The sequence below is a fragment of the Macrosteles quadrilineatus genome, unplaced genomic scaffold (assembly GCF_028750875.1).
Source record: "Macrosteles quadrilineatus isolate MER2022 unplaced genomic scaffold, UCM_ALF_1.0 Scaffold_7__1_contigs__length_78375512, whole genome shotgun sequence".
NCBI lineage: Eukaryota > Metazoa > Arthropoda > Insecta > Hemiptera > Cicadellidae > Macrosteles > Macrosteles quadrilineatus.
The window spans coordinates 36,575,745-36,599,606 of record NW_026542600.1 but is presented as its reverse complement, the minus strand read 5'-3'; the positions used below and the strand labels follow the sequence as shown (position 1 = coordinate 36,599,606).

The 23,862-nt window shown below is 34.7% G+C and overlaps 1 protein-coding gene across 2 annotated transcripts in view; it reads left to right on the top strand.

Moving 5' to 3' along the window:
• The first annotated feature begins 16,530 nt into the window (after positions 1-16,530).
• The window catches only part of LOC128998271 (protein ECT2-like), a 34,930-nt gene continuing 27,598 nt past the window's right edge, over positions 16,531-23,862 (top strand). For both annotated transcript variants that reach the window (XM_054424329.1, XM_054424327.1), the window contains exons 1-7: positions 16,531-16,595; positions 17,732-17,802; positions 20,089-20,225; positions 20,713-20,845; positions 21,396-21,602; positions 22,117-22,260; positions 23,221-23,361. In XM_054424329.1, coding sequence (XP_054280304.1) covers positions 16,568-16,595; positions 17,732-17,802; positions 20,089-20,225; positions 20,713-20,845; positions 21,396-21,602; positions 22,117-22,260; positions 23,221-23,361 — 861 coding nt within the window. In that variant the 5' untranslated portion in view covers positions 16,531-16,567. The remainder of the gene's footprint in view (positions 16,596-17,731; positions 17,803-20,088; positions 20,226-20,712; positions 20,846-21,395; positions 21,603-22,116; positions 22,261-23,220; positions 23,362-23,862) is intronic.

Sequence of the window (23,862 nt, the reverse complement as noted above, 5' to 3'; positions counted from 1 at the left end):
CTAGTATGTGTTTCTGTGCTAGAGGCCAAAACACTATTCTTCAAATTTTTATATTTGTTCAATTTTGATGAAATTTGGTTTCAAGATGTAAGGCGGGATAAACTTGAATGAGCTCACGAACCAGCATGATCAGACCATGAGATCAAGGTTTTGCCCCGGGGGGGGGGGGTTTATGGGGTAAAAATTTGGGGTTTCCATTTTTGATTTTTAAAACACAAAATTCCTCAATTTCTTTCTAGACTATTTTAAAGGGCTTAAAAACAAATCATTTAGTAAATTGTCTTTGTACTGTTATTGGTTGTGGAGAAAATACAAAATTTGTTAATTTAAAACTTCCATGTTATTCTTATGGAGTAAAACGTTGTAGTTTGCTTTTTTTATAGAAATGTTTTGATTAATCTTGGCAAATTTATTTATTTTATATTAAGCTACTAATATTTTACTAAAAAACACACTTTATTAGCCTCCCGTAGCAGCAAACCTAGGTACTCGTTAAATCTAAAGTAATTTAAATATTGTAGTAAATATAGGGGTAGGGTATAGTAGAATGTTTTCTGTGCCCCACCGCAGCAAACCTACAGGCTAAGTGAATTTCCACTTGCCTAATTGGAGTTACACTAAAATCCCTATTTATATAGCATTGGTTTGACAAGTACTTAGGTTTGCTGCAACAGGGAGGGTAAAAAGCGTTTTTTTGTAAAATGTAAATAGTTTAGTATGAAATAAATACATTTTCCAAATTTGATCTAAATATGTTCATAAACAAGCTAACTACGACAGCTCACTTATTCTCCGAAAGAATAAAATGGGGATTTTAAATTTACAATTTTTTGGAATTTTCTCCGTAACCATTAGGTGCATAAAATGCTTCAATATACTTAACTATTTGTTTTTTAAGCTCTTCAAAATGGTTTGGAAAGAAATTGCTGAATTTTATGATTTTAGGGCCAAAATGGGAAAACCAATTTTTACCCCATAAACCAACGTTCCAACCAACGTTCCATATGTCTTATCATGCTGGCTCGTGAAATCGTTCTAATAAATGTAGGATTACACGACAAAATTTACTTAAAATCGGATCATTTTTGCTCGAGTTATCGTGCTAACGGACATACGTATAGTATAGGTATTACAGGGTTAATAAAAAGTCTGGAGACCCCCTGTACATTTTTACACGCCCCATACTAGAAAAACTAAACTCTGCACACCTTTTTGGCATGTTATGAAGTACTTTTTGGGTATAACCGCCACTTCGTGTACATCCCCAAAATGGGGGATTTCGGGGAAAACTCAAAAATTTAAAAGGTAAGACCTTTTTTAGATTAGGTGGGGTTGGTGTTCTACGGTAATAGCTTATTTATTGAAAATTTTCTAAAATGTACCAAAAATCTGTTTGATTGAAAAAAATTGCAGCGAACACTTTTTAGAATGTTCACAACACTAGGCTAAATTAAGTAAATTAGGAGCAATATTTCGATTTTTGCAATCAATGTTTCGACGTAATATGCCGAGCAAAATGATGCTTATGCCTAAATTGATTGTGTTTTTTAGGACCTTTAATCGTCCGGTGACGACAATGTACCCCGCTACATTTAGCATGAATAAGTACTATCGATGACGTGACCGGCTGGTTAAATTAAAAGCCGAATGAAGGAATCTAACTTCGTTGACCCAAGGTAAATCATACGCATAGTTTGTAGCGAGAGCTATTTGATATTATGATTATATTCTTCTTAATTATTAACGATTCTTTAAATTAACCACTTAAATAACATTCAACAGAGTTATTTAAGCAAACCATGTACAAATTACAAATTTATGTGCAACTAAATTTGTTTTGTCGACGAGTTAATACAATATATATTATCAATAATTACAACTCCCAAACGAAACTGCTAGCGCAAGAACTAACCTGGAAGAACTAACCTACCCTTGTATCACAATCGTGATCTGCCTTACCACCACGGCAAGGTGGGTCCGAAGCCAGTTAGCCAATTACCTTTTCTAGCAGTCTTGCTTCAAAATTTGTTTTAATTTTCACCATAGTTTTGGTTTTAAATTTTGAACCATAAACCATTAAATATTTGACACGCGACTAAAAATATAGGCCTACATTTATATCATACAACTTGCTACTAAGGAATTATTCAAATCAACAGGATGTTCAAAAAAGTTGGGTATATAATATTCGTAGTGATTTCTTGGGTCAAAATAAAGAGAAAATCATCAATAAATTTTTTTCTGAAATCGCTTTGTCAACCAAATATCAGCCATTTTGTATTTTTTACTTAAACATTTTTAACTTTGAATTTTGTCAACTAATATTTATGAAACTTTGTATGTAAGTTAAGGTAGAATAGACCCATGTCAGAAAGAAAATTCATCTTGGTTCAACTTTAAATTTCAAAATGGCGGCCATTTCAAATGTTTAAACTTAAAGGTACTCAAAAACAGCTAAATTTATGAAAACATGTCTAGAACACTTTTATTTAGCATTTTAAATTCCCTATCAAACGATGCCAATTTCAAAAAGATCGAATTAGAAATAGCTTAAATATTACAATCTTTAGTTGTAAAAAGGGATAGAATAAGGCAGAAGCTAGCCAGGTTTGCCCCATTTTACAGATAGTAATATTTCAGCTATTTCTTATTCGATCTTTTTGAACTTGGTATCGCTTGATAGGGAATTAAAAATGCCAAATAAAAGTGTTCTAGATATTTTTTTCATAAAATTAGCCATTTTTTGAATAATTTATTTTTTTTTATGTAAAATGGCCGGTATTTTGAAATTGTAAGCTGAATCAAGATGAATTTATTTTTACTATAGGTCTTTTTTATCTCAACATACCTACCAAGTTTCATAAATATCGGTTAAAAAATTTCAAAGAAAAAAATCTTTATGTATTTTGTTTTTTCACATTAACATAATATGTTAATGTGAAAAAACAAAATACATTAACATATATATGTGTCCGTTAGCGCGATAACTCGAGCAAAATTCACCCGATTTTGATTAAATTTGGTACAAACGTGTAAACCTACGTTTTCTTGAACGAGTTCGCGAACCAGCATGATCGGGCTATGGGAACAGGGATTGATGGGGTAAAAATAGTTTTTTATCCCATTTTGACCCTAAAACATAAAATTTTGGAATTTATTCCCAACCATTTTGTAGAGCTTAAAAAGAAATAATTTAGTATATTGAAGCATTGTTGTATGCTTAATAGTTAGGGAGAAAATTAAAAAAAAGTGTAAATTTAAAATTTCCATGTTATTCTTATGGAGAAAATTGTAAACTGTTTTAGTTTACTTGTTTATGAGCATTTTTTGATAAAATTTGGAAAATGTATTAATTTCATACTAAAATAATAACATTAAAAAATGCTATTTAATAGGGAATAAATGTGATATTTGTAAGGAGACATTTTAGTGTAAATCCAATCACGCAAATGGATGGTGGAAAAGGAATCACTTAGTCTGCAGGTTTGCTGCTGCGGGAGAATTTGAACTTATCGTTTGACAGGGAATTAAAAATGCTAAATAAAAGTGTTCTAGACATTTTTTCATAAAATCAGCCGTTTGTTAGTAATTTGTAATTTGTTGTAATTTGTTAGTAATAAATATGAGGTGCAACCACATAGTAAATGGATGCAGCTTCCCGTTTTTTCCTTTTTCAGTGGAATTTTGTAACAACTTTCTTCTTAAGTGTCATTAGGGCTTAAACAAACAAATAATTTAGATTAGGTTAAAGAGTCTGGCTACATGCCTAAAGGGTACCTACAGAGAAAATAAATAAAACAAATAATTTCTATGTTATTCTTAGGAAGAATAAATCAACTGTTGTAATTTGCAAGTTTATGGTAATATTTTTATCGCAATCGGCATTTTGATTATTTCATACGCTATTATCATTTCATTAAAACACAAATATGAAAAACAAACCTAAGTGCTTATTATGTTTAGTGGTATTTAAATGGAAAATAAATATGACAATTTCAAGGGAATGTTCTAGTGAAAATCCAACGAGGTGAATACAAATTCGAAGTCTGCAGGTTTGCTGTGGCAGGAGTATTTTACATCTATAATTGTATTTCAAGAATTACAACACACATTATATAAAGGTTCATCAAAATGAGCCAATGGCCATGTCTAGATTTGAGTTATGACGGGTTTGAAGCCTTCCCTATTGTATTTGTAGAGAAGCCATAATAGAAACCCTCCTAAATCTAGTTACAGAATGAGGTGTAAATGTTGGTCAATATTATATAGGTCAAGGCCGTGATCGCATACCTATTTACTAAATGTTTAATCCACTAAAAATCACCTTTGATAATGTTTTTATTGCTGGAAAATGTTATTTTTCCTACAGTTCAGTTACCTGACAAAGTGGGCTTCTTTGCACTGATTTTAGCACTTTTACTTACTTTTGCCGCACTCCGCAGTATTCCAACCAAAGAACACAAATCAGCGTGCTTTAATTAGGCACGTAATATGCTTGAAAATAAGTTGGCAGTAGATACTACGACCACAATCAGCTGGTGCAGCGTTTCCACATAGCTTGGATTTGACCTAACCTAAAATGTGTTGAATAATGTTTGAAACACTTATTATTTATATGTTTGATAGTAAAATTAAAATGTTTACGCCACACTACATTATTTTGACGAACTTCCCACGCAAGGATTTTGTTCAGAAAACAGCTGTTTGCCGCCAGCTTATTCAAATGGGGTTTCATTGCGTACTACTGTACTGTAATGAGTTTTACCGGACACCAATCAGCTGATTATACTGTATTTAGGTGGAAATTCTTTACTAGCTTGATAGGTTTTGATTTACACATTGTTCATCAAACTTTATTATTCTTCCAAGTCACCCCACTACTCTCAGCGCTCGGATAGTTGGAAGGGGTGCGGTATTCAGTGTTTGTGACCTTGAACAATGGTGCAGAGACACGTCACACTCACACAGTGTTATTCCGATTGCAGTCGACGTTGTCTTTGTACATCTTATGTAAACTATTTTTCCTACAGTCACCCGACAAAGTTGGCTTCCTTGTACTGTTTATAGTACAGAAAGCTGCTAATTGCTGCATATTTATACTTTGCCGTACGGTTTATACTTTGCCGCACATCAGGATTCCAACGAAACAACACAAAACAGCGTGGTTCTATTATGCACGTAATCCGTGTACGCTTGGAAATAGGTTGGCAACACTTAAAGATGATAATACTATGAGCAGCTGATTGACTATTATAACTACGATTTAACCTGTCATTTCGTGTTTATAGTTTCGGTATTTCTGAACTTTCTGGACTTTTCTTTTAAACGTTTTTAAAACATTTCTACGATCTTAATAAACAAGAAAATACCTTTAAAGCATTTATTTTAGGCGAGGAAACCACTTCAAATTACAAAAACATACGGAACTATATTCTCAAAACGCGGAGCACATTTCTTGCCGAGGAAAAATAGCGGAGTGATACGGACCGCGGGTACTACTTTCAACTTTCTCTAGGGCACCATTTGTGTTGCCAGCTGAACCTAAAAACGTGTTGTATGGTGTTTGAAAGACTAATTATTTATATACTTTATAGTGACTGTAGGAAAAATATAATGTGTAACACGAGTGAAAAAGGCCTTTGCTGCACTCGAGATCATTCGTGCGTGAACATTGCTCTCGTGTGCAGCAAAGTGCCACTTTCACCACTAGTTACACAAATAACTATTTATACGAGACGAGCTTATATACCCGTGCTTTGCAATGGGGAGAGGACGCGAAAGACAATAATACTGTTCTTTAGATCTGTTGCATAATATATGCATATATTTTAATTTTAGAATAAAATCTTATTTAAAAAAAAAAAACACACTTTAATTTGATGTCATTAGATCCAAAAGAATATAACAACATACAATGAAGTATACAGACTGTCCCAAAAGTCCTGATTAAATTTAACTTTTGGGACAGTCTGTATAACTTTTATACTATATATATATATACTTATATACAGTGTGTAAATTAAGTCTTGAAACAAATCTGTATTTTTTTTAAACCGAAATAGAAAGAAATATTCTGTTTGTGGCGTTGACTGTTAACAAAGGTTCCGTAATTTGTTACATCAAAAATATTTTTTAACCCCCCTAACAGGGCAGTGCAGTGGGTTACTTATTTTAGGGGGTTGGGGTGACTTATTATTTTCAAATTGCAACCCAATTGAGTGGACCCCTTATTTTAAAGGATCTGTCAAAAGAACACAATGATGCAAACCTATCTCACCCCTAGCCAAAATGACAGGTATTCCAAGATTTAATTTACTGTACTGTAAAAAGCACAAATTTCACAAATATGGAAACATATTCTGTATTTTTAAAACCGTAATAATTAGAAATATTCTGTTTATGGAATTGATTGTTAACATAGGCTCCACAATCTTTTAAATCAACAATATTTTTTTTAACGGAATATTTCTATCTATTTCGGTTTTAAAAATACAGATTTGTTTCAAGACTTAATTTACACTACTACTTACTTTTATACTTATATACTAGTAGTCCGGGTCTGGGTGCTTCCTTCTTGCTGGAAAAGGCATGAGCCAGTTGGGAAGGGAAGAGTGAAAACCCCCTACAATCCCCTTACATATATCGAGTATGTTGGACACGGCTGGGAAAGTCCTCAAGAATCTTTTCCTGACTGAATTCAGCCGTGGTTATCGCGGGAGACCTCCTCGAGTACGACTTCAGGAAGGGGCGATCACTGGTCGACGCTCGTGAGAAGTTGAGGCGAGCCGTGATGAGGGCTAGGATTTTAACCACTACATACTCTTATATCGTTGTCACTTGGATAAAATCCATTGGTGATTTGGCAGGATTTGATTTTGAACCCGGGACCTCTGGGACCGAAATCCCGTGCTCTAATCACTAGACCAGCTCGCTCCCCCATAGAGAGGGAGGGTAGTTAGTTTGCTAACCTGCCAACAGAGGCAATACTAGCGACTAGGAGTTGATGGAGACTAAGATGCGGCGACCAGTGACCCATGGCCCCCACAAGGGTGGGGCTGGTGCAACTCTGGTCACAGGGCCCGGGCCCTCAAGGGGCCCGGGCCTACCCATTTTTTTTTAATTTTTCCCCAATTGAAGATCACTTTACAGCAGATCATAAATTGAAGATAAAAAAATAATATAAATATTTTACAAAAAACAAAGTTTAATAATTTAAAATGTATTAATTCTAGATTCTAAGGTAGTTTATATTTAAATACTATAGGTGCGTATGTACTATACAACAGCAGAACAGCCAGCTCGGGCCCCAGTGGCCGGCTCCACAAACTCCCTCTACCCCTTCCTCCCGCCAGGCGCCTAGCCACTCCTACCTCATTCCCCCCATAATAAACAAAGTTTGGTTTTATAATTGAACTGATAGTTTCAAGAATGAATCCTTATAGTTATAAGTTAAAATAAAATTTGTAAAGCATTGAAAAATTGACGTACTATGTACCATAGCTAAGGTGACCAGACGTCCCGTTTAAGGGGGACTGGTCCGTCCCGACAAATCCTCTCGGGATGCTTATTTGTCTCGTTTTATCAACATTTGGTCCCGGTTGCACTTTTATGTATGGAATATTTCAATTAATAATTGCAATCTAGGTTATTTGACACAAACTTAAAAATTCTTTACTTTTGGAGTTTTAAAAATATATGAAAAATTGCAATAATTTTGACCTAAGTTTTCTTCCCAATTTGCTCGGTATAATACTGTACTAAAGCATGGATTGGATAGCATCGGCATCGACAGCATCGGTCATTCTCGGCACTACTAGTGCACATTTGTTTTTCTCCGTGACTACTCGCGCAAGTTCGGCAGCTCGCATCCACTCCCAAAAAATGTAGTATTGTTAAAATTCTTGATGAAAATTGTCACTAAATAAAATATGATTTCATTGGTGTAAGCTGTTAAACTCGATTTACGTAAGTTTTTTTCCTACTCCATATTACAAAGTACAATTATAGCAGTTAAGATAGCCAAACCCTTTTACAGGGAAATAAAAAAGACAAAATATTAATAGGCATGGAGCTTTTGTGTATTGATATAACAGTTTTAATTGCTGAATTCCTGTAATTTTAAGTCTTATAAAACTCATTGAAGAACTCTTTTCTTCCTTAAAAAAGGCTGCAAAAGTGCCATTTACCACTCACAAATTTAATACCTAGATTGCCTTTAAAACTCACTAAAATACATGACATTTTCAACATTTTCCCGGGGGAGGACCCCCGTACCCCCCCCCTCTATGCTGGGGGGTATTCCATACCCCTCCGACCCCCCGGTTGGTAGGGGGGCCCGAGCCAGATCCTGGTAACAGGGCCCACAATTAAATGTGGGGGCCATGCGAGTGACCAGTGATGAATCATTTCCAAATGCCTGTTGCTCGTCAGCCGTCAACTTGGATCGTCTTCCGCTCCCGAGAAGATATCCGGCGTCAGCCGATATTCGAATCCACTACTCGGAATATTGTTAAGTACCTATGGAGTACCTTGGCTCAGTCCATTAGGGCTCTTTTCGTTCCGAAGATTATTTTATTTAATTATCGTGATACACAAACAACAAAACCAGCTCATATGAAGGTATCTCTTTTTTCTTTATTTCATTACCGATCAGCTGGTATGCATCGGTCCAGTTATCTGTGAGGCTTAGTGTTATTTATAATGTTTTGTAGATAAGATGTAATATGGGTTTTCGTATCCTCAAACAGCGTTTGCAAAAACGCCAAATTGAGACTTATAATTCAGTTTTAAAAATCTTTGTACGACTAAAGCTAGAGTTCTACATGACCGATTTTGTTAATTAATGGGTAGTTGGAAAGCCTGATTCGTGTAGATTTGCAAAAAATTATTGTGATTTTATTAAACATTCGTGGTTAAAAAGTAAAAATAACAAAAATACATTATAAACTGTTTTTTAATTTTTTTGTTTTCAAGTTTCTATATGTAGCCTATTAGGCTGCCTTTATTGTGTATTTTCGAGAAATTGATAATAGTAATTTGTAGGATATTGTATTCTCTTTCAGAATGTCACCCTCCACTTTGGTTGATTTAAGGTCGATCTAAGCAACCTCCAAATGTATAGTTGTTAGAAAGTTCCGAATTAATTTTTGTTCAACTTTGTACAACTAAATTTCTACTTATGCTGGAGCGATTTTATGAATTAATATGCGAATGAAAATCTGTATCCATGTTGATTTGGAGATAATTATGAAAGTTTTTTTAAAAGATTTATTGCAGTAATGGGTTTGCCGGTATGCATAATCTAATCATGTGAAACACGTGTTAATAATTTTACCTACGGCCGTTTTTTACTTTCTCCCCCTATACATGTATATGGAGAAAGTATTGTTTTCGTCAAAATTTTCGAGTTTGAGTTTTGATTGGATATATCCGTTTTGGGTCCCCCTGAACCCAAAAAAGTGGTTTTCGAAGTGATGTATGTGTGTGTGTGTGTCTGTATGTGTACAGAGCTACAGACCACACCTGTAGTCCGATTTTGGTGAAATTTGGTATGTAGGTACTAGTCCATGGTATTTCCAGGCGTTTTATTTTTATTTTTTTAGAAATTTGGATTTTAATGGGGATTTTCCCATAAAACCCATAAAATAACGGAAAAATCGAATTTCTCAAAAATGGTCCAAAACGATTTTGATCAAATTTGAGTATGCTCTAGCCCTTTAAATTCTGAACAAAATGGTTTAGCTCCCATTTCTGTAAACATTACGGTTCAAAAGTTATTGTAAATTATGTTATTTTCCCATAAAAATCCCCATAAAATACAAGAAAATCTTATTTTTGAAAAAACCCGGTTTAGATTGAAATTAATATGTGATATTCCTCATAATTCCAAACAACATAGTGCAACCCCCCATTTCTGTAAAAATTATGGTTCAAAAGTTATTATAACTTATATTATTTTCCCATAAAACACCAATTTATAAAACGGAAAAATGGATTTTTTGAAAAACCCCGATTCTGATTGAAATACTTCTGTTATGGTCCTTATAATTCTAAACAAAATAGTGCTTTCCTTCATTCCTGTTAAAATTACTGTTCAAAAGTTAATAAAACTTTTGTGATTTTTCCTATTAAATATCATAGTTACTCTCATCGCTTACCCATGATAAAGGTTGTTGACAAACTAATGGGAGAAAGTATGTGTCAGATTGCTAATGCCGTTTATTTTTTTTTTAATAGCCGTTTCAGTTCAGTTCTTAGAATTGAAAAGTTTCACATAACAGCATTTACTTTCATAACAGCACCGTTTTAGCGAATTTCCCTATAGGGAAGTAGCTATTACCGTAGGTCTCATGGTAAGACTTAGGCCCGGGACCGATTTACTTTTTTATTTTGATGTCCCCAGAGGCCAAAAACACCATTCGTTCAAATTTTTATATATGTATATATATATATATATATATATATATATATATATATATATAGATTTATATATATATGTGTCCGTGAACACGATAACTTGAGTAATTTTTATCCGATTTTGATGAAATTTGGATTGAAGGTGTAAGGCGGGATAAACTTGAATGAGTTCGCGAACCAGCATGATCGGACCATGGGAACAGGATTTTATGGGGGGTTTTATGGGGTAAAAATTGGTTTTTCTCACTTTTGACCCTCAAAACACAAAATTTTCCAATTTTTCTCTAAACCTTCTTAAAGAGCTTAAAAAACAAACAATTCAGTATATCAAAGTGTTTTTGTACGGTTATTGGTTACGGAGAAAACAAAAAAAATTTAAATTTAAAATTCCCATGTTATTCTTATGGAGAATATTGTAAAATGTTGTAGTTTGCTTGTTAATGGATATCTTTTGATCAAACTTGGCAAATATATTCATTTTATACTAAGCAATAATTATTTTACTTAAAACACACTATTAGTTTCCTTGTAGCAGCAAACCTAGGTACTCGTTAAACCTAATGTTATTTAAATAGACCAATTGAAAATCAATTCAGCCAAATGGAAATTCGCTTAGACGGCAGGTTTGCTGCGGCGGGCGTATTATTCATAACAAAACGGGTAATGGAATAATGAGGTTCAAGGATTGAGAGAGAAGAAGTAAAATTGTAATGATTCGAACTTCAACTAATCAGCCGTTCACGCCAATATTATTGTTGGGTGGTGCAAATAGTGTTTGGTACAATGTTTAGGCTCGTGTATGTAAAGGCTCGTACCGTACGTGTTTAGTTTTAGTTTTATAAATATGTAATCCATACACTGTAAAGATATTTAATTTAGCAAAACACTGTTTCGCCGATTGGTTGTTTCCGAAGTTAATGGCTATGTTTATGGCTCTCTTTTGTAAAATTAATATCCTATCTAAATTGTAAATGGTCGATGCACCATTTTGGCTTCACCACGTAGCTTCACCTCGCATAAAATGGAGGGCTTGTTTTTTTTTAACCACGAACAAACTAGGGTATCCAATTATCGATTTATAAATTTTATCGTTACCTCTAATAATATTTTCAAACCAATGAATAGTAAAATGTCAATTTAAGAAGATAGTTGTATTAAATCCTTGCTTTACATTACAGTATTTGTTTCACGGACATGTCGTGTGAACAAATATTATCTGACAGTTTTGTGTTTGAAATTAATATGGAAAACTCTAATTTTACAATCACATCATTTGGTTAGTGTCTCAAATTAACATTGGAATTTCCCAATTTCACATTTAAATCTGAAACCAGTGTGCGATTTCCTTTAAAAGAGATTTTTCATAACGCCAATAAACATATTATAGAGTTTTTAATACTGACATGTTAAAAATCCTCAGATTTATTTTTTTACTTGATATGGCATTATTCATCCTGATATTGATTTAATTTATATTGAACCTTTAGAGACAAGGTGGGGCACAATTCCAGGGAGGGGGTCCAATATTCCACCCCGTACAATGACCAAATAAGCGTTAGTTCTAAAAAAGGGGGAGGGTAAATTCCAGGGGGTACAATTCCGGCCCGCCCAGTTTTAGGGTCAATGGATTGAATAAAACCACTTGTGCATACAAATATAAAAGTTTTGTGATTGGCTCAATTCCGAATCGTGCCGATTTGGTCGAGAAAATGAGTAGAGAAAATAAGTCGAGAAAATGAGAGTGAAGCTGAAGGAGAAACCCTCCTACTACCCTGAGTAGGGTACAATCCCACCACCCCTATTATTCACCATAATATTTTACCGATTTAGAATATTTAGAGGCGGGGGAGAACGGAGTAGAACCCATCCTGACCCTCACGACTCGCGGATCGAATTGGATGTTTCAAGCGATGTATTCTACCGATTCTACCTGCCAGATCCACGGATCGGTTGTTCCAGAACTACCCTCTGACGCGAATCAGTTTAGGCCAAATTGCGTAACTCCTGTGTGACAAACAAAAACAAAGTGCAGTGATAACGATACAAGATAGTAGAGTGGCTAAAGTGAAAACACATTCTGGAGCGAAAAAGGACGACCGTCTCATTTACTCTTTACTCAATTTAAGTTCAATTCTCCTAAGTCAAGTCTCTTTAAGTTCAATTTTGTCCTAAAAAGTCTTGCAAAACGTATTATAACCATTTCAATCATGTTTCTGTGGGAAATCAGGTAATGAGACCTAACTGCCGAACCATATTCCAAACTAGGGAAGATAATTGTCATTTTTTTTAAAATTAATTTGCTGGTGGATCTCAGGATCTCATAACTAAATAAGCCAAGAAGTGATTTTTTTCTATAAGTAACTAATTCTAGTTCTAGAAGTAATCAATTAATTTTCCGGGGAAAAAGAGGATAACTCATCAATACAACACCAAGATCTTGCCAACTTGGCTACTCGAATCAGTAACATGCCATTAATATGGTGATTATATACCAGCGTGTTCTTCTGCAGCTATAATTGTTTAACATTTATTTATATTGAGTTCCATATCAATCTTCACACACCATTCAGTATGTCAGCAAAATTGTAGTATATCATTCTGCTCACCCACTGCAATTGTAATTATCTTGATTTCACCAGCAAACATTGACAAGATGGTTGAGATCATATCTGAAATGGCGTTGAAAATGTAAAAACACAAGAAACAGAGGTTCCAAGCGAGACTTTAGATGTACAAGGTGATCGAATTATTAGCACTATCGCACTTTATATTACGAAGAATACTCGGTCAAACTGCATAACTTTTCACAAACTCCAATGTTTATCCAGTATTTCGTGGTTAACTTGATCAAATGCCTCTAATTAGTCAACATTGTAAAATGTATATTGTAAAGAAATGTTGAAAATGCATTATGTCTTAAATATTTTAAGTGAGTCGTCGGTCCAGAATTGTTGTGGTGCCAACTATTTTATTTAACAAACACGATTTTGAACTATTGTCTCAACAGTGCGGGGCTCATTAGCGCATAAACTACAAATCATTGCATATGATCACATGGTCCACTAGGAGTAGACACGATTATTTACTCGTGCGGGAGTCGGATACCAACCGTGTGCACCTACGGTTGCTACGCAGGTGAAAATCGTGCACGAGTGAAATCGTATAGTGTGAAGGGAGCATTAAGGCCCCTTTCACACTAGACGATTGTTTAGTCGTACGGGAGCAGGTCAGGTACGGGAGCCCTCCCTGAGTGCAGTTTGTTGCGTATATTTTTCATATTGTTTTGTGTATACAGTTTAGTTGTTTAATTATTGAGTTGACCTACCTGTGTATACTGTATTTTATTATTTAGTTTTTGTTATTAATTACAGTTTTACCTATATAGTTAAAAGTATGGTTGTGATTGACCTTGAAGCTTTAAACGATTCTCTTGACATCCGAAAATAGTTTAAAACTATCCTTCGTCATTTCTCAGGTCTCGAAATAATGTTTTAAACATACGGTACCCACTTCCTCACGTCTCAAATTTATTGGATGCACCCAGTGGAGACGGTCGCGTTTCTTTATTTTTCTCCACCGGTAAATTATCAAAGCAGCAATCATTTGCTCGCGATCCATGCTACTTACCACTTACCACTTATTTTATAGTTTGAGGTAGATATCCCCCGGTATAAAAATCTCATTTTTTAGCGAATTTTCTATATAAGAAATAAGCTATTACCGTAGGTTTCATGGCTGACCCAAACCCGGGGCCGATTTAATTTTTCGTTTTGATGTCCCAGAGGCCAAAAAAAACATCCGCTCAAATTTATATACAGGGTTAGTAAAAAGTGTGGACACCCCCTGTTATTTTTTTAACGGCCCATACTAGAAAAACTAAACTCGGCACACCATTATGGCATGTTATGAAGTACATTTTGGGCATAACCGCCACTTGGTATTCATCCCCAAAATGGGGGATTTTGGGGGAAACTAAAAGATTTCAAATACAAAGACCCATCGATTGACCCCTCATTTTGAAGGTCCTGGTAAAAGAAAACCAAACCAACAACGCAAACTAGAGGTATCTATCTCAGTTCAGTACAAAATGGCAGCCAATTGAAATTCGCATAAGTTTCCAAACCCAAAATGGGGGATTTTGGGGGAAACTCAAAGGTTTTAAATGATAAGCCCCATCGAGTGACCCCTCATTTAGAAGGTCATAATAAAAGAAAACTAACAACGCAAACTATAGGTCTCTATCTTAACACAGTAAAATATGGCACCCAATTGAATATAAAATTGCAAGTTATTTCCGATTTCTAAAGATTTCAATCAGCTTCCATTTTTTACTGGATTGAGATAGAAACCTCTAGTTTGCGTTGTTAGTTTTCTTTTACCAGGACCTTCAATATGAGGGGTCACTTGATGGGGCTTATCATTTAAAACTTTTGAGTTTCCCCCAAAATCCCCCATTTTGGGTTTGGTAAGCAAGTGGCTATTAGGCTTATAAAGTACTTCATAACATGCCAAAAAGGTGTGTAGAGTTTAGTTTTCCTAGTGTGAGCCGCTACAAAATTTACAGGGGGTCTCCAGACTTGGAAAGCTGCAAGTTAACTTCAACTTCTGAGAATTTCAATTGGCTGCCATTTTTTACTGGATTGAGATAAAGACCTCTAGTTTGCGTTTTTGGTTTTCTTTTAGCAGGACCTTCAAAATGAGGGGTCACTCGATAGGTCTTTGTATTTGAAATTTTTTAGTTTCCCCCAAAATCCCCCATTTTTGGGATATACACCAAGTGACGGTTATGCCCAAAAAGTACTTCATAACATGCCATAAAGGTGTGCCGAGTTTAGTTTTTCTAGTATGGGCCGTTAAAAAAATAACAGGGGGTCTCCACACTTTTTACTAACCCTGTATATATGTGTCCGTTAGCACGGTAACTCGAGCAAAAATCATCCGATTTTGATGATATTTGGTACAAACGTACCTACTCTAACCATTTCGGGAACCAGCATGCTCGGACCATGTGAACACAGTTTTACGAGGGGTGTTATGGGGTAAAAAGAGGGATTTCTCATTTGAGGCCCTCAAAACCAGGAATTTTCTAATTTTTCTTTAACCATCGAGTAGAGCTTAAAAAAACAAATAATTTAGTACCTTGAAGTGTTTTTGTACAGTTATTGGCTAAGGAGAAAATTAAAGAATGTAAATTTAAAATTTCCATGTTATTCTTATTGGGAATAAGTAAATTATTGTAGTGATCAAACTTGGCAAATTTATTTATTTTAAACTAATTGCACTAAATACACACTTTTATTACCCACCCTGTAGCAGCAAACCCATGCATTCGTTATACCTGATGTTGTTTAAATAGAACTGTGAATATCAAATCAGGCAAATGAAAATTCGCTTAGTCTGCCGGTTTGCTGCGGCGGGGGTATTTTCAGTAAGTCCGATGAAGCGATTTGCGGCTGGCTCGCCCGTGGGGCGCAAGGCAATGGCATGCATTGGTTTTCATAACAGTCATAGTTAATGTATCTTCATTAAACAATTTTTGAAGACAGCTAATTAATTTTATTCTAACTTATAATAATACATATTTATGATTTATTTACAGAAAATCAACATTTGATAACTAACGCGTGTAAAATTACATGCATGAAAATATTGGTTGCAAATCAAAATAGCATATACAAATAAATAGATATTTAGGATTATGTTACTTGCAATAATATTAACAATATTTTCTAAAGATGGTAACGAATGCATTGCATGTTTTAAAATGTAATTCCATACATTTTCCCATCAAATTGTAAAATGTTTTGTTAATATTTATTCAACACTCTCTTCACTTAGATTAATGTTGGGAAATCGAGTTGAACTAATTAGTTAAACTAATTAGCTTTCTATAGTAATTCAATTACGCCTAATTATTAAAGTAATACAAAAAATACTAAATTGAGTTTCGTTTTGTCATTCTCCAGATGTAATCAACACTTGAATGCTGAAACTCGACGGAAATGCTTAGGCACGATGTTTAAATTCTTTCTGACATTTGACTGTAGATTTCTTTCTGGCCTTATCTATGATTGCTATCTCCATGTGCAGGACAAACCTCTGTATATCAGTTGGGCACAGGATATCATGAAATGACCAGCAAAAACCGACCATGAAGTTCAACGGACGATTTGAAGGAGGTAACAAACTTACAATCATGTTAATTAAATTCTTAATAGGATATGTTTATTTATAACCAGATATTGATTTATGTTTTATTCCATAAATTGATAATGTATGTTCACAGAAAAGGAGATTTAATTTTCAATAAAAATATAAACTTTTCATAATTATGAAAATTTAGTTTGGTTAAAAATAACTTTTGATGATCAAAATTGACATATTGTAAAGTATTTATGGCTGAGTTAAGTTTAACAAACAATATAAATCGATTGAAAATATTTATGTAAGATAGTTGACATACAGGGTAAAATATTTGTCCATCCAATTTTAGATTTGGAATAGGTTTTAGCTTTTAAATCCATCCCAAAAACACCACATTCCAACATATAATGTTAAAATTGACTGAACACAACATTGTGATAAATTATTGTGTAACAAAATTAAAGGATTAGATACTGTATAAAATTAGGCTATGGCATGGGTTTCAGTTTTAAACCTATAATATCTAAACAAAACGATTTTCAAGTGCCCTCAGGTGCATTAACTTAATACGTTTGGTCTATAGCTAACTTAAAATAAGTTTTCCATTGAAATATATCCCTATAAAGTAAAAATATTCAATCAAGTAAATAAAAAAAAATCTGGGAAGGCAAAAGTTGCCTGATTGAAAGAAAGAATTGGCACGCATTTTTTAAAGTAACTAGGCCCTAATAATTAATTCATTTACATTTTTAACTAAATTAACAACAATTAATTTAATATATGTTCTATTTGTATTTAGGTTTGTTTTATAAGGCACATCAGTTATTTATTTGTTGTGTTTAGCCCTATTATGAAATGAAAATTACCTAATTTAAATTTTCAGAACATACATCAGCCCCAAACACATTATTAACATTTACGTTACATTAACATTTAAACAGACTTTTGAGTTGAAAACAATTCATAAATCAAAACTTTACCCATGCAAATGCATTTTAGTCTCCTAAAGCCATCTTATAATTTATTTATTATAAATTATTTATGTACTTATAATTTAATTTGTTTGAGAGAACTTGAAGAATATATGTTTTAAGACATCCATTCTAAAATACTAACAGAAAAATATTATATATTGTTGTACTGTTGTATTTTATTTGTTCTAATTTTTCAGAACAAGATCTTTATCCCCTACAAATATGTTTTGTCGACAAAGTGGATGGCAAGATCCTAGAAGCTGCAATGGTATGTAGAAATAGTAATAAAATACTTGTTAACGTTGATCGTGGTGTGCTTACATTTGATTAATTTTTATCTGTGTGGTCTAATTTGGTAAAAATTATCATAGTAAATTTTAACACATATTGTACAAATTATATGTAAATTTTGTATTTTTGTCTTTGATTTTCATCCTCCCTAATTTATATAAAAATCATTTAGACTGACAGAACTGTTTAGGTATCGGTAGGATCAAAGATAGTTGTATGACTTTAGGAAAGAAGAGTATTTTAAGTAGGCATATTTGATCTAAATATATTTAACAGTACTTTTTTAGATCCATTTATGAAACTAACAAGTTTCTAATATACAGGGTGGAAAAAAAGGGATGATTAATTATTTAAAAAGTGATAAGGATAAAGCTTCAAAACTTGGTACACAGTTACTGGGCTTTAAAATAATTTTAACACATTATTTAGTGATGCGCTACTTATTTAGGGGATGGCCCACTAGGAGTCAGAAGAAAATCTTAAGTGTGAGCATAGGTCAAATACGCTAATCAAATTTAAGATCTTTCTTACTAAAATACAATGCCGCAAACCCCAACTCAACTGGATAATTGAGTCCAAAATCAGAGCTATGCAAAGATGCTTTGCATTTGCAGTGATATTATGGCAGAAGCAGAAGCAGGAAACCCACTAGTCCGACGCTCTCCGACACGACACCTTCCGTCAAGTCTCCGATACCTTCCGACGCCTTCCGCAATTTTAAGGCATTACCCCATTGGTCCGATGGGCTCCAACGAGAAATACACCACCACTCCAACAGTGCCAGTTGCGATGGAAAGTTCTTCGGACGAAGAGTTGTTTGTGGTAGCCGCATTGTGTGCTGAAGACAAAAAACCAAAACGAAGGAAACATAGGTTCTGGGTACACAACATATTTAAAAGACGTAATGATTAACAATACACTTTAACTGTCATTTTATCAAATTTTTCACTTATTTCCTGCCAGGCGTTGTCTTTCTTCCGGTGATCATGATAACCTTTAATGCTCACTGTATATAGAAAGGGATACTCCCTAACTGCTTCTATAAAACGCTCGTCGATACTCATCACACACAAAGCTAGACAGTGACTAAAACTCTGGTGCACGCAGAGTGGAGAAATTACGGATCCGACATCCGACAAGAATGCCCCAAAGAAAAATGTTGTCGTGACGTGACAGATCGGAAGGTGTTGTGTCTGACTAGTGTGTTACAGTCCATTTAAAGTCATGCAAAGTAATGTTGTCGGAAGGTGTCGGAGACTTGACGGAAGGTGTCGTGTCGGACCAGTGGGTTTCCTGCTTAACACTACCTCCTCAGGGTAGTGCATAGGTCAATACGCGCATCAAAAGGGCTTTATTAGTAGTATACAATACTGAAAATTTGAGCAATAAATATCAACTGAGTAAAATTGCAGAAGTTCAAAATTTCAAAATGGCAGATTCAAGAAATCTTTGAACGGCTGCCATTTTTGACTCAGTTGTCGGTTTGAGTTTACATTTGTGGCTTTGTATTCTAATAGAAAATGTGTTTAATTTGATGGGCATATCAACCTATCCCGCATTAAAGCAATGCCGCCTTTGTAAAACTGTACCCAATTTGGCGTAATTGAAACATCTCAAAGAAAACAAAGCTTCGCATCTTCAACACAAATATTAAGTCTGTTTTGCTGTATGCAAGTGAGATGTGAAAAGTTACAAGTTTAATTACGTCTTAGCTGCATGTGTTCATTAATAGGTGTCTTCAACGTATCATGAACATTTATTGGCCAGAGATCATCGCAAACAAAGATTTATGGAGAGAAACAGGTCAAATTGCTAATTTGAGAGAGGAAGTGTAGGTGGATGGAACATACTCTGGGGAAGCCAAACGGAACCATTGAGAAAGAGGCCCTGGATTGGAACCCGCAAGGTGTCAGAAGAAGATGTCAACAAGACTTGGGGAGACGTGAAGGCACTTGCTGGAGACAGGGACAGACAGAGAACTCTTCTGGATGTCCTATGCTCCCAGAGGAGATAAAAGGAAATAAGTGAAGTAGCAGACCGTCCCCCTGAGGATGATCACTGAATATAATGTGTTAAAATGATTTTAATGCCCAGTAACTGTGTACAAAGTTTTGAAGCTCTACTATACTTATACTACTATTTGAAATATTAAACTGGTCGGAAACTTTTTTCCACCCTGTATAGGCCTAACTTAATAAAAAAAAAACATGCAGTACACTTGAAACTAAGAGAGAACACATATGAATAAAGTCTTCCATTTCAGAAATTTGATCTACCCATTCTTGAATCAGATTCAAACAACAACGACATGGCAGAACCTTTAACTCGCACTATATATGTTTTCAACGACTTTGAGGATCATAAAATGTTTCCTATAATTGAAAAAACTCCAATAACATGGTAAGTAATACAATTTCTCATAGAGATAGTCCAGATGTAATAGATCTAGAGAAAAAATTTATCTATGATTCATTGATATGATAGTCAATTGAATCTATCCACATTACTCAAATAAGTCAAAAGGAGCACTTTGCGGGCCCTGATGTTTTTAGAATAACTAGTGGTGCGGAAACCGCAATTCTAAATACAGCTGATGGATGCTCCACATTGCACATTGCACTGTGCTTGTGGGACTGGGATAGAGTATAGAAGGTTGGCTTCTGAGTCAAAGACTGGCAAACTTTGGTCTTCAAGGGAAGAACTTGTCAAAAATACAGGCTGACATTAGATACGTTGCACCAATCCATTTTTCCACATCCTACAATTCAACGGAAGCAGATTAGACAGTATTTTTGTAAGTTCAACAATACTATTATCATCTCCCAAAGACCGACATTGGTCAGTTCTCACTTGTATATATTATTATAGTATTTTAATACTGCTGTAGGATTCTCGGTCCAACAGCTTTAGAGGAAATATCTCGAAACCCTGATTTGGAGCTGAGATCCAAACCTACATTCTGTACTTTCCTGTATGGGTTGGTATTTTACATCAACTGCCCTGAGAATGTTTCATTGATGGTAAGTGAATCACAACCTCATAAATTGTAAAGTAATGTAGTTTCGTCATATAAATTAGTCAACGTTCATTTTTAATGATTTAAACATATCTTAAATGTTTGGAAATGACCTGAACAGAATATAGGAAACCAATTTGGTTTGAGGGCTTTAAATTGGTAGTTTACGAAGAAGAATTGCCTGAGAAGGTTTATGGACTCAGTTTCCATCTATCGCTAATAAATAATTGTGCTCTATAACAACTGTCTAACAATGGATGGAATGGAAATATTATCAGATCGAGGAGTTCCTAAAAAATAAATAATTATGTCATGAAATGATACTAAACAATTTTATGATCTTAAAGGAAACACTTTGTACAACTGCACTTTTTTATGTCATCCCAAACTCAGGAAAAGTATTTTTAATCAAGAAAGTTACCATTGATGTAAAATATATAATAATAAACTTTATAAGTTTCAAAATGTTGCTTCTCTGTAGTATACAATAAATGGTTCTATTGTACTTTTTTATGTAGCTTTAAACATTTTAAATTCAAATACGTTTTTTTCAGAGACGTCTGGTAAGACTGATCAAGTGGATGGGTGGAAGGTTCTCGAATAGACCCAGCAGGCGCACAACCCATATGATTTCTACCCGTGCCATAGCTGAGGGCTACACATACTGCATAACCTTTGACGTCCCCATCCTCACTCCAGATTGGGTAGAATACTGCTGGCTACATAGGGGCTTACCTAACTTTGATATCACTAAAGATATGGTAAATCATCCATCCAGTTTGAGTTTTTATTTGGTCATCGAGGTTTACACCAGTATTTCCGAATGTTGATTTTAAGGCCAAATTTTGCTCAGACGGTTTTTAAATAGTCAGTTTTAAGTAGACATTTGCTGAGTCAGTGCCTTGATGAACTAAAAATCCAAGGCAGGCTTGTTGTGTGTTGCCGTTCTGCTGCTCCCACTAAAATTTAACAGTCTATGGTTCACTCTTGTACGGTGCACACCCTTTGCTTTGCACACACAAGCCCTAGGCCACTGTTAGAAAATGCAATGGTAAAAGAGGCTGCTTACCTCTTTAAAAATGTATGTATGATTGTGTAACCTATTTTTAATATACACAAACAATAATAATATATTCAAACTATTTACTAAACATAAATTGCAATTTATTACCAGTACTGACTGAGTAATATAGGATTTTAAACCATTCACTGATTCGGTTCCGTATTTCTATGTTCTATAATATTTTTCTACTCTTTAGTAATTTTGATTTGCAGAATACCTTCAGACTTAAAATGTGCGCTGGTCTTTACATTGCCTTCAAAGGACCTTCAACAGAAGAGTTGAAGGAATTGGAATCTGCAGCAACAACAAATGGAGCAGTTATAGTGCAGCTTGATGATTTACGTTGTACCCATTTGGTAAGTAACTCCTACAGACAAACGGAGCAGTTGTACTGTGGCTTGATGATAAGCTGTACCCATTTGGTGAGTAACAATTAAAATTTTTAAATCTGTTGCACAAAGTCAGATAAAATACTTTCTATAAAGAACTGCAACAAATTTGGACAACCTGGAACATATTTTTGGCTTTGGTGAGTCATCAATAGGGGTTTTGAGTTTTTGCTATAGATTTGAACCCAAAGTGTAATTATGTAGTTGTGGCAACCCATGGTTAATCCTTTTACCAAAACCCCGGTCTAACAGGCCCACGGGAATTTCCACAAACACATGTTGGCAACACTGTTTACTTGGGGGATTCCATATTCCCCCAATACCTTCCCCCCTTTTCCTTCCCTACCTGTTGATATATTGTTTATTCATTTTGAGTGGGTGCTGTGACCTTGCAGGTTGTCTGTTCATAACATGCCCGTCTCAGGAGCCCAGCGTTAGTGTATTTTAAAGCTGGGTCTCATTGGCCCAGGGTTTCGGTTTGTGTGTTTCTAAGCAGGTTCCATTATTTTCAAATGTGGTCTCACAGACTGGGGGTTTTGGCTAGTGTCAGCCTGGGTAGGGTTTCAGTATTAGTGTTGAGGGAGGCTGTCTACAAAAATCAAGGACATTTTTGTTTATCAGCCCATTATCAGACCTACTGCTATCTGTGGTAGTGTAAAGACAGTAATTCCACTACAGTATATCACATGGGCCCGAGTTGCACCTCAAACAGGCATTTTTCTACTTTTTTACTGTCCCAACTGCATGCCCATCAAAACTCATTTGAAAAAAATGTCATTTTTGTGTGAATGAAGGAAACCTGAAGGAAAACACACTAAAAATATAAATTATCAAATCACTGAACTCATGGAGACAACTCATGGACAACTCATTCTGTAACTCATGGAGTTCAAAGGGTTAAAAAAGATTTTCACTAAGTTTTTATAGGTTGTTTCGCATGATGTGGAAATTCATTTGAACCTCTCAGATATTCCGACTCACATCAACTTTGTAGTCCAAGAAGAATGGTTCATGGCTACAATCAGGCGACAGCACAGAGTTTCGGAGGACCAGTATCTTTGCTTCCCTGTAAGTTTCTACAAGGGGAAAACATTATTACTTAACACAATGAGTGTGGAAAATGTAAAGGCTCAAATATTTGATTCAATCCAGGCTGTAACCCAAATACCAAAACTCATTCTAGGAGTGTCCAAGGATCTGTTTTCACAAGTATACTCATGTCCTTATCAGTTGTTAAAAGTCACACATCACCTATAAGGTACTAATTTTGATGACAACCTATTTTATAGTTGCAACCACTTTCTTGCTTTTATTATAATCTTTGTTAGAACTATCACTATTATCTAATCTTTGCTGTCATATTTATTCTAATATCTGATTATAAAAGAAACACATAAAATAATAGAGCAAAAATCTTTCCTGTACCTATTCAAAGAAGCCCTACTTTTAAAGATATTAATTCACCATCGATTTTTGATTTTGATTGGACACTCCAATCATCAGGCGCAATTAATTGGTGTATTGTTGCTTAATAAGTGATATCTATAATAGTATCTACACATTTGTAAA